This window comes from Sceloporus occidentalis, unplaced genomic scaffold, assembly GCF_023333645.1.
Source record: "Sceloporus occidentalis isolate IW3139 unplaced genomic scaffold, rSceOcc1.0.p SCAF_8, whole genome shotgun sequence".
Classification (NCBI taxonomy): domain Eukaryota; kingdom Metazoa; phylum Chordata; class Lepidosauria; order Squamata; family Phrynosomatidae; genus Sceloporus; species Sceloporus occidentalis.
Window position 1 is genome coordinate 40,080,179 of NW_028316988.1, and position 10,910 is coordinate 40,091,088.

At 43.8% G+C, this 10,910-nt stretch overlaps 1 protein-coding gene and 1 pseudogene across 1 annotated transcript; both read left to right on the forward strand.

Annotated features, from left to right (window-relative positions):
- Positions 1-940: 940 nt before the first annotated feature.
- On the forward strand, positions 941-2,882 carry LOC149308724 (uncharacterized). The gene is made up of 4 exons (XM_089537159.1): positions 941-1,212; positions 1,320-1,400; positions 1,516-1,581; positions 1,703-2,882. The coding sequence occupies exons 1-4, from the start codon at positions 1,152-1,154 to the stop codon at positions 2,506-2,508; spliced, it is 1,014 nt and encodes a 337-aa protein (XP_089393285.1). The 5' UTR covers positions 941-1,151; the 3' UTR covers positions 2,509-2,882.
- Positions 2,883-6,386: 3,504 nt separating this feature from the next.
- On the forward strand, positions 6,387-10,316 carry LOC149308725 (uncharacterized; annotated as a pseudogene).
- The last annotated feature ends 594 nt before the right edge of the window (positions 10,317-10,910 follow it).

The following is a 10,910-nucleotide window of genomic DNA, read 5'->3' on the forward strand; positions in this document are numbered from 1 at the left end:
AAGGGAAGTAGCCTAATATGATATTGATATAGTGACTGTCTTTAGCAACTGTTCTTTATGGCTACAACACTGGAGGAATTCCATGGCATACTATGCAACAATGAGCCTTTACTTGTAAAGCTACAAACTTACCCGAGGGATTTTTTTCCTGGGAGCCATGGTTCCCCGCCATAAGCCACAGCTCTTTCATTAGGGGGAAAAAGGGTGGTTGTTTTTCTTTGGGGGGTGATGGCCCAAAACTATTCAGACTGGCCAAAAATTTTTCACGCGTCATTTTGAACTTCATGAATACCTCTTCGGCGGTGCGGTTGTAGCCATGCATTTTTAATTGCTCTGCTACCTCTCTATGCACAGGAAGAATGGGTATAGAACGGGACCTCATGAGCGTCTTTAATTTTCCGCTCCCCCTAACAAATCTTAGGAGCAGATCAATCTCCTTATTGACCCATTTGGAACCCTTACTACGCGCCATCACTGCTTCCCAATAACTTTGGCCACTCCGAAATGTCCAGCGGGAAGAGGGATTTGCAACGTCATCACTGTGCAGGGATTCTTGGCGCCAAAACTAGACTTGCGCCCTCTAGTGCTTTTACTGCAGTGCCGGGAGTTTGGGAGTGCAGAGAGCCAGCATCAGCAGCTAAGTGCTAACGCAGAAGTTTATTTCAGATCCGCTATAATTAAATTGCAGACAGTATTATTTTATACTTTCTGTAATTAGGAAAGCCATGGATAGCCATGCAGTGACCGAAAGCGGTGCCTCCGCACAAGCAAGGGGGAGGGTGTGGAGTGCCAATGAAGTTTTGGCCTTATTGGAGATATGGAAAGAACAAAAATTGCAGACCAAATTAAAAAAGAATTACAGAAATTTGGATACAGTTAAGGTTGTATCTGATGAAATGGCAAAGAGGAACCATGTCAGATCTGCCGAGGAATGCAGAAGCAAATCCAAAAAATTGAGATTTGAGTACAGAAAGGTTGTGAAACACAATCAGAGAAGTGGAAGCAACCCTATTACATGTCCCTTTTATAGGGAACTAGAGGAAATCTTTCATGGGGATGTTAGCATCACCCCTAACAGGTTATCCCGAAGTCTTGATTTTGAAAGGGAGGGTGAAACCACAAATGTGACTCAAGACACCGCATCCACCTCCATGGCTAACACAGGCGAAGGAAGCACCCAAGAAACAACTACCAGACAAGACAGTGATGAAGGCAAGTTGCCCATCTGTAATGCCTGAAGATTTCTGCTATGTGCGTGACAACATTATTTTGTTAAAATAACAAAGGCTTTACTCTTTTTTTCCCCTTGAATTTTTCAGATTCTGATGACACTTGTCTCGATGACACAGTCATTACGATACCTGTCACAATTTTGGAAAGTGGACCTACGCAAATAGCAGGTAGTCATATATAAATTTATGTCAATTTCTGGATCTCTGTTTTCTTCATAAATATTGTGAACCTGTATATGTGTTCAAAAGAAATAACGTTGGTGTTTAATGCTCCACTTTGAAGGTGCGACTGGAGAACAATTGGGTGACTTGGAAAGACGTGCAGATGATACAAGCGGTACAAGCAATGGTAGGTAGCATCTGCTTTTCTAAGAAAATTCCTTGTCTACAACCCTTTACATGATGCTACCATTAGAAATAAATTTCCTTCCTGTGGGCTTAATCTATTTTCACTATTTTTTAAATTTCAGTACGTAACGATCCAGAGGACGAACCACCCAATGTATTGCTGTCTCCTGGAACAAGACTGCGTTCGAACAGGAACAGGAATCGTCGCGCCAGAAGAGGAGAACATATTGCGCGCAGTATAATGCAGAGTGCAAGTCGAGAGGCCCAACTTACCCGGAGAACACAGGAACGGTTCATGGAAATTGTACACGACAGCATGAAAGACTGTAGGAGGACAGAAATGGAACTTGTAAATATTATGAAGGAAGATGTAAGGAGAAGTGCACAGGACAGACAGAGAATGTTGCAGTACATGGAGACCATGACTGAACTGTACCGGAGGAAAGTAGATCATGAATGTGCACTTCCAACGGGGCAACATGATACTGTTGCCCAAGGAACTATGCACACATCATTCAGGGCATCTCCGTGTGATATTCCTCCTTCAACACCAGGCCCAGCTGTCTTTACAGATTTCCAGGAGCAACCATCCACATCGGATTTTGGTGGGAAACGTCAAGGGAACAATTCCCCTGAACTCTTTGATGAACTTCCTCCTGCTTATGCTCCTGATGGTTGTCCTGTCACTCCTACTAGTGAAATTAGAGATGATGACAACACAGTAGAGAACATCAACAGGGATGTTCAGAATGTTGTTGCAGTCACTGATCCCCCAGAAAATGAAGGCTGCATTGGAACCGTGCAATGTGTGAACAATGCAGGAACATCTTCCTTGCAAGGCGCAGTTGCACCTGTTCAAAACCAAGATAAACCATGCAGTTCTCGTACTGGGAGGATAATCAAGAAAAAAAAAATATTTTCCCCATAAGGGAAACATATAGGGAAAAGGTTCTGTTTTGAAACCTCAGATATGTTTCAGCATTCTATGTTTACCCTGTTACGTGCCCTTTGTGACCGATAAAGAGGGACTTAAACCATTTCTCCTTGAACCACATTAAAATTTCATTTTCATGTTAAGGAAAAGTTTTGTATGTCACCATGTGTATATGGATATGTTCTCACCTAATGTATATACAGTGTATATAAATGCATGCTTTGTTGACATAATGGAAAACAAGCCACCAGACGGTTTTTTTCCAAAAGAAAAAGGATATTTAATCGTGTTTTAAAATGTTAAGTTATATTGTTGATAAAATACAGCTGTGTTCTCAGAAATTGGTCTACCGTCCTTAATATACCTAAACATTTCCACAACAATAGCAACATTATTCAGCAATGGTTTCTAGAACAGCCTTCCTTTTGGTTTTCAAGGTAGGAAACATGATGTATTAATATAAATGTAATATAAACAAGCCATTTTACACCATTGTTTTCCTATATTCCCAAAAAAGGATATTTGAAACATCAATATAGCAATTGTATAACACTTCAAAATAGATTTCCAAAATTTGGGTAAACCATGAAGCTAATCTATAACAGTCGGGTATTTATACCCCACAATAATATAAACACCACTAGCAGAACCTGATTGGGAAAAAAAAGTTAAAAGAAAAAAGAATCTAAACAACCGTGATTCAACATTGCCGTCTGGTAAAGTTATTCACATGTTGTACATGACATGTTGTCAAACACATGTATATCAACATTTATAGATTGATACAAAGGTAAACCAAGAAGAAACGTTTTGATCAGATCAATGCTGTTGCCATAACTGAGGTGATGTTATGAAACATCAAATAATGTCAGTTTCTGGTGTTAACGACCCAAAATAATGTTAGTTACTGCAGATCTAACAGTTTGACCCTCTTTTTTGTGATTTGTAGAGTGTCCTCTGATGTTATTCGCTAAAGCGGGGAGGACAATTTTCGCAGGTGGCTCTACATCGGGATCAAGCACTTCTCCCCTCGTCTCGCAAATATTGTGCAGTATGGCACATGCTGTGACAACAGAGATGAAATTTTCCTCTTTCACAGTTAGTCTACCAGACAGACACCCCCACCTAGATTTCAATCGCGAAAAAGACCTCTCCACCACGCATCTTGCCTTGCAATGGGCGGTGTTATAAGCAAGTTTGTCAGGTGTTAATTCTCCACGATATGGTGTCATGAGCCATTTCCTGATTGGGTAGGCACCATCCCCTATAATCAGTGGAGGAATGGCTACATCGTGGACATGAAGGGTGGGATTTCCGGGCACAAAACAGCCTTCATCCATCACTTGACATATAGCGGAATTGGTAAATATGTGGCTGTCATGTGATCTCCCACAATTCCCTACTTCAATGTCAATAAACCTCCCACTGTGATCTGTAGTTGCTTGCAGAACAATTGAAAATCCCTGCTTGCGGTTGATGTATTCCTCTCTGCGTCCCAGCGGTGGGCAAACAGAAATATGAGTGCCATCAATAGCTCCTATGCAGTGTGGGAATCCGAGTCTCTGAAATCCATCCATAATCTGAAAAAAGGCAAAGGTATAATAAATTTGGGATATCAAAAAGGTGGGTTAACATATTTCATATCAGATGATGCATTATTATTATTATTATTTGGTATATGAAACTGGGATCAAAGAGACAAAAGCATAAAAAGGACAATAGAAATTATTATGGTTTATATATATACCTAGAACACACTGAAGGGGAATCCAGATGTTACTTGTTCACATATCAACTCTTACAAATATATCAAGATACATTTTTTCAGAATTGCAAACCACAACAGCACAGCTGGATAAGAGAGAAGCCAGCAGCAGAGATGCACCTCCGAAGTGCATGCTCCAAGCCCAGGACCACCCCCCCAGCACAGCTGGATAAGAGAGAGGCCAGCAGCAGAGATGCACCTCCGAAGTGCATGCTCCAAGCCCAGGACCACCACCCCCCAGCACAGCTGGATAACAGAGAAGCCAGCAGCAGAGATGCACCTTTTAAATCCATGCCCCAAGCCCAGGACCATTAACCCACCCCCATAATTGCAAAGGTAATTGAAAGCCTTTCTTTTTTTCCCAAACAAGGAAAAGGCAGGATGTAAACATATCTTAATGGTATTACATAAGCAAAACCTATATATCTTTAGATATGCATTAATGCATTTGCACCCAGAAGTCTTAGGTTTAAAAGTAATATTGATACACACCGTGTGGTAGTTTCCAAGCTGGATAGTTTTCCTCAGCAGCAGCTTCTCCATGGCAAGGCACACCTCGATGGCGATTTCTGCAGCTGTGGATGCTCCAACCTCGAAACGGGAAGCCACCTTCCTATACATCAGAGGGCTTGAGAGCCACCAAATAGTTAGGGCCACTCTCTTCTCCACCGGGATGGGACTCCGGAATCTAGACTCCCCACGCTCCAGCTCTGGTCTCAAGATGCTGGCCAGATCAAAAAGGGTTTCTTTAGACATGCGGAAGTTAGAAACCCACATGTCATCCCATCTCTGGAGGACTTCGTCACTCCACCAGTTGGTCCGCTCCCGGGGTTGCTGCCACCAACGTGGGATGCGAGGCCAGGTCGCCATCCATGCCAGAAAACTGGATATATCTAGATTGCCGCTGGCAGCCATAACTGCAATCTTACTCAGAGCAGCCCTCCGGCGCGAAATGAGGACAAGCGATTTAGCAATGCGACTCATTCTTCTCCTTCTTCGCTCTTCTTCTTTCTCTACCATGCTCACAAGATCAAAAAATGCTTTCTCCGACGCCATCTTTACACCCCACAAGGAAGTCACCGGACGACTTCCGGTTAAAAACAACCACCGAGTGGCGACGTCATTGGTACACCGCCCCCAAGATCTAATACGCATGCGCTATAGCAAACCGTTCTGAGAACGGTTTCAAGAAAGGAATCGCAGTGCGGTAAACTGCCGTTCTGATCACGTTCTCATCACGTTTTGATTGCTTATGCGGTAATATCCGTTCCAGGAACGTTCTCATCACGTGATGATATGGAACGTTCTCAGAACGCAGTGCGATAATCTTCATTGAGTGAAGCATCGGAGAACTCACCGCAGTTGTTTTCAGAAGAAACAGTAGCTTCAATACAGGAATCTGGTAATAGATTGGTGGAGCCTTGCAGGACAGATGCAGAATCTGTTTCCTGCCCCCTTCTACCCCTGACCCTTGATGGAGGCCTTCCTCCTCCTCCCCCTCCTGCTCCTCCTCTTTTCAGTGTTCCCTTCCTTACAACCACCTTCCCAATGTCTTCTTTACCAATCCCTGTCTCTTCACTCCTTTCCTTACCCCTTTCCGCTTCCCCTCAAATTGGTGAGGCTACACCTCCGGATGCCCCGGAGGAGGTAGAGAGGACCCAGCTAGAACCAGAGGACCAGAGGGCTCAGGAGCCTGGAGAGAACAAACAAGACTAGAATGGTTGGGAAGCCTTTATTTGGAAAGAATTTATTTGAAAGCATTCCAATTGAATTAAATTAAAATTAGGTCAAATTCAAAATTAGAATTAAATTAAAATTAAGTCAAATTCAAAATTAAAATTAAAATTAAAATTAAAAAATTAAGAAATATAAAAACAATGCCAGTCTTTTTTTGGGAAGGAAAATCAATAAGCTGTTTAATGGTTAGGGAAATGTTTAATATTGACATTAGTATTGACATTGTTATGATTATTTGGTTTTTGGTAGTCAGGGTTAAGGTAATTTTGAGCCAAGACTAATAATGGTGTCCCTGAGAATCACCTCTTGGAACGTGAGAGGGCTGAGGATGGCCGACAGGCGACAAGAGATCCTTCCTCTTCTGGCAACCATGGCACACGACGTGGTGGTCTTGCAAAAGACCCACCTGGTGAGCGAGCAGCAACGCTCTCAGGGGCAGAAACTCTGGACGCAAGGACCCTCCATTTGGTCTTATGGGGAGGAACACCAGGCAGGCGTGGCGGTCTTATTCAAAGCTAGGCGGGACCTGCAGATTGACTTTGTCCTGGAGGCTTTACCGGGCAGGTTGCTGGTTGTGGACTTTACTTTGCTGGGGATTTCGAAGGATGGGAAGGAAGAAAGGACTCCTTTTCGGCTTTGCGGGCTTTATGCCCCAGTGGTGGCATCGCAACGGAAAACATTTTGGCCTCATTTGAAAGGGTATTGTGCTACTTACAGGCATTTATTGGTTGTAGGGGATTTTAATAATAGGACCAGACTATCAGATTATTCAAATTATGTGGATCAAGGTAAAACGGGGGAAAAGTCACCCGCTTTAACACCTGAGGAGAGACTTTTAGAGAGCTTTTTTTCAGATCGTAATTTAAAAGATAAAGCCTTGGAAGTGAGTAATCGGTTGAGTTTTTCCCCTCTTCCCTGCAAAAAAGCATTTATGGATAAATATGGTTCACTGGAGGGAGGCAAATTCACTTGGTATCAGAAAGACAGAGCTAGTCGATTGGACAGGATCAGAGCCCCCGCTGAACTGAAGGCCTTGAGTTGCCAACTGATGGTCACTCCGTGGTCTGACCATGCCATGCTTCACATGCATTTTGCTCTGGGCGAGATCTACTCCAGAGAGAAACCTCTGTGGAGGCTTCGCCCAAAGACGCTTGGCAACGCCAGCTGCAAGGAGGAGATTGCGGGCGTCTTGGCAAATATGCTGACGCTGCAGGATCTCTATGCTGGAGAACTGTCTGTCTGGTGCGAGAGAGCTAAAAAAGTCCTGAAGAAGACTTGCCAAAATTACGAATATGTTATCAATAGGAAAGATTTGCAGGGCTACCAGACAGCAGTCTACCAATTCTTGAAATGCTACTACAAGGTTAACAACGGCCTTCCCGTAAACCAGAATGTGTTGGAATGGTCCAGAGATGTAATAAGAGAATTTCAAATTAAGCAGAAACTTAAGAAGAAATATCATAAAGAATTTAGGACCAAGGGGTCAGTGGTGGACATTGAGGATTGGGCCAGAGCCAAGGCCCCTCAAGCCTCAGTGGTCATGTGAGTGAGCAGTGAGCAGGACCCAGTCAGGAGAGACCCCAGTGCAATGCTGAGAGTGATGGAGGATTTCTATAGGGACTTATATGCAGGGGAAGAAATAGGAAAGGAGAAAATCAAGGCTTTCTTGGATCACGTGCCCCAAAATATTCTAGAGAAAATGTACCCAGGGCTGACTCAAATAGACAGGGATGAACTGGTGGCCCCTGTGGCAGAGAAAGAAGTCCAGGAGGTTATTGTCCAAGGAAGGGGCAAATCGGCTCCGGGACCAGATGGACTCGGATGGACCTTTTACAAGGCCTTTGCCAAGTGGCTGGTTCCCCCTCTCACCAGAGTCATCAACGAACTCTTGTCTAGAGAAAGCCTGACAGACTCCTTTTATCAGGGCATTTTGATTTTCTTTCCCAAACAAGGAGATCTGACTTTGCCCAAAAACTGGCGACCAATCGTTTTGACAAATGTGGATTACAGGATTGTGGCAAAGGTTTTGAATAACAGACTGGCAAAAATAGCACCTAAAATCGTTTTAGCTTCCCAAACCAGTGCCGTTCCAGGGTGCTTTATGGTGGACTCTTTGTGTTTGTTTAGAGAGGTCTTTCATTTGGCTCAGAAAGGCAAATGGGAAACAGGGGAAATATTGCTCTTGGATCAGGCTAAGGCTTTTGATCGCGTTCACCATCAGTTTATGTGGGAAGCGCCGGCAAGAAGGGGTCTCCCCATCCGCTTTGTCAGGTATCTCCAACTGCTTTATCTGAAGGCGCAGGTGACTCCTCAGGTGAATGGACACAGGGGGACTCCGATTAGGCTGAATTCGGGGGTCAGGCAGGGCTGCCCCCTGAGCCCCCTCCTCTACGTCCTGGTTCTAGATTCGGTCCTTTGCCAAATCCAGGCAGAAGAAAGCATGAAGGGTTTGAGGGTCACCCTAAATCCCAGCAGAGGAGTCATGCCTTTTCTCATAGAGGCTTCGGTTCAGCAGGTGAAATACGCAGCCCACGCGGATGACATTTCTCTCTTTGTGAACGATCAAAAGGAGATAGCTTCAGCTATGGCTATTTTTGAGAGATATCAGCAAGCTTCAGGGGCTCAGATAAACTTGCAGAAAAGCTCTTTGATTTCCTTTTCCCAAAAAGAGGAAAAGTTAATTTTGAGTCCAGTAGAAGTTGTTATTAGGATTCAGGAGGGGCAATACGAAAAGTCAGAAAATTCAGAAAAATTAGAGGAATATAAAATGTTAGGTTTAAAGTTCTCTATTAAACTTTTTGGGTGGGAAAAGAACTGGTATCTCTGGTTGGAAAAAATACAGGCGTGTTTTGATAGATGGAAACCATGGCAGTTAAATGTTTACCAGAAAACAGTGTACATAAAGACTTACCTGATGCCACAGGCCTTGACTCTCGCTGTAGTGTACCCTCCTCCCCAAAATGTCTTAAAGGAGGCGTAGAGACAGGTCTTCCGTTTTCTCTGGGGAACGGCCTTTTTCCCCTTGGCTCGGGCCGTGGCATATAGGAAATTGGAACAAGGGGGGTTAGACCTGCCTGCGTTGAGACTCAGGTTCCTCTCAGCTTTCCTCAGCCAGAACTTTGGGAAACTCAGCCAACGGTTTTATCATGGATCTGGCCTGGAGGGGTGGCTGGCCCTGTTTGCCAATCACTGGGTGAATGAGAGCTGGGCTGAGAAATGGTGGCGGGAGGAAGAACCGGTGCCTTTCTGAGTGACGGCCGCCATGAAACAGGCCGGCCCCGACTTCCTCAGGGAGGTCTATGGGCAGATTCAACAAAACAAAGTCCTGGCAGAGTGGTTTCGGACCAAGGCGGGATGCATCAGGACCTTGAAAGGTTTTGTGTATTGGGAAATGGTGAGGGTGGTTTTCTTTCAGCCGCAGATGGAAAACGACACCAAGAGGGACCAGTTGTCTCTCTATTTAAAAGAATGGCCCCAAAGCATCGAGTGTTTCACGGACCGGAGGGTCCTCTTCGGTCTCTGGGACATTCGATGGAGATTTTACCACCAAATATATTGTTTAAAGGGGAATCAGCCTTGGCTGAAGGAAACCGAGAAAATGTGTCCTAGACTGTTGTGTCAGAAACAATCTTGTGTGACTGGAAAACTGTACAAAGAGACCACAGAACACTTCATAAAAGACTGTCCCTCGGCCAAGGACACTTGGGAGAAGGTAGCCACTGCGTTGGATTGGCCGGACCTAGCCGGTCAGCCCTGGGAAGCGGTGGCCTCTGGACTGCAGCCGGAGACAGGGGTCAGAGGACCGCGTCGAAGGCCAGAGAGGAAAAGGAAGAGAGGACACAAACGGGGGACAGTGGACTCATTCTGGGAAGTCCCTTGGTGAACAATTAGACTGGTAAATCTGTATAATAATAAAATAAAAATAAAAATTTTATTTCTATACCGCCCTTCCGTTGATCAGGGCGGTGTACAGCATATTAAAAACACATACAATAAACACAGAATACATATATTAAAAACAAATTAAAAGCCTAGTCAGCCAGCCATCTTGCCGGCAAAAAGAGGGAGGAGGCCATCAAGGGCTTCAATCGGGTATGTTTTGTTGGCTTTGGTTTTCCAGAGAAAGAAAGAGTTAGTGACACAAACGCAATCGGATGTCAGTATTACTGTCCGTTTTGTATTGAGCAAAATAAAGACTCTGAGTGTAATAGAACGAGGGAGGATGTCCTCCAACAAATGGAGGAAGTTCTGGCCATGACTGACGGAGGCCACAACGGGGAATCACCTGAGAGGCATATAGATTATCTATGCATTATAATGTACTATAATGTAATTTTCTAGATTTGGAAACATTTGAAATAAGTAAAATAAGTGTAAATACAAAAGTAAAAGAAGAAGATTTACAGGTACAGTATAAGGGTTTTATAATGTTATGTAGTTTAATGTTAGCAATGATATAATGGTGCTGTAACAGTTGAATTAGCAAATTTGTTAGTAGGATGTACTTTTTTAAATAAAAATATTTATACCTAAAAAAAAATATTTATACCTAACCCTAACCCCAAACCCTAACCCTAACCCTAACCCTAACCCATAGGAAATAATGGAGATTGCTAGCCCATAGAGAAACATTGGAGATTGCTTGCCCATACGTAATAATGGAGATTGCTTGCCCATAGAGAATCATTGGATATTGATTGCCCATAGGAAATAAGGGAGATTGCTTGCCCATAGGAAATAATGGAGATTGTTTGCCCATAGAGAATCATGGGAGATTGCTTGCCCATAGGAAATAATGGAGATTGCTTGCCCATAGACATTAATTGAAGATTGCTTGCCTATAGGAAATAATGATGATTGCTTGCCCATAGAGAATCATTGGAGATTGCTTGCC

What these genes read in the sequence shown, in the direction of transcription:
- LOC149308724 (XM_089537159.1), top strand. Translation starts at nt 1,152, where the DNA reads ATGGCTAACACAGGCGAAGGAAGCACCCAAGAAACAACTACCAGACAA. An exon ending in TGGACCTACGCAAATAGCAG is followed by an intron (nt 1,401 to 1,515) that starts GTAGTCATATAT and finishes TCCACTTTGAAG; the next exon opens with GTGCGACTGGAGAACAATTG. An exon ending in TACAAGCGGTACAAGCAATG is followed by an intron (nt 1,582 to 1,702) that starts GTAGGTAGCATC and finishes TTTAAATTTCAG; the next exon opens with TACGTAACGATCCAGAGGAC.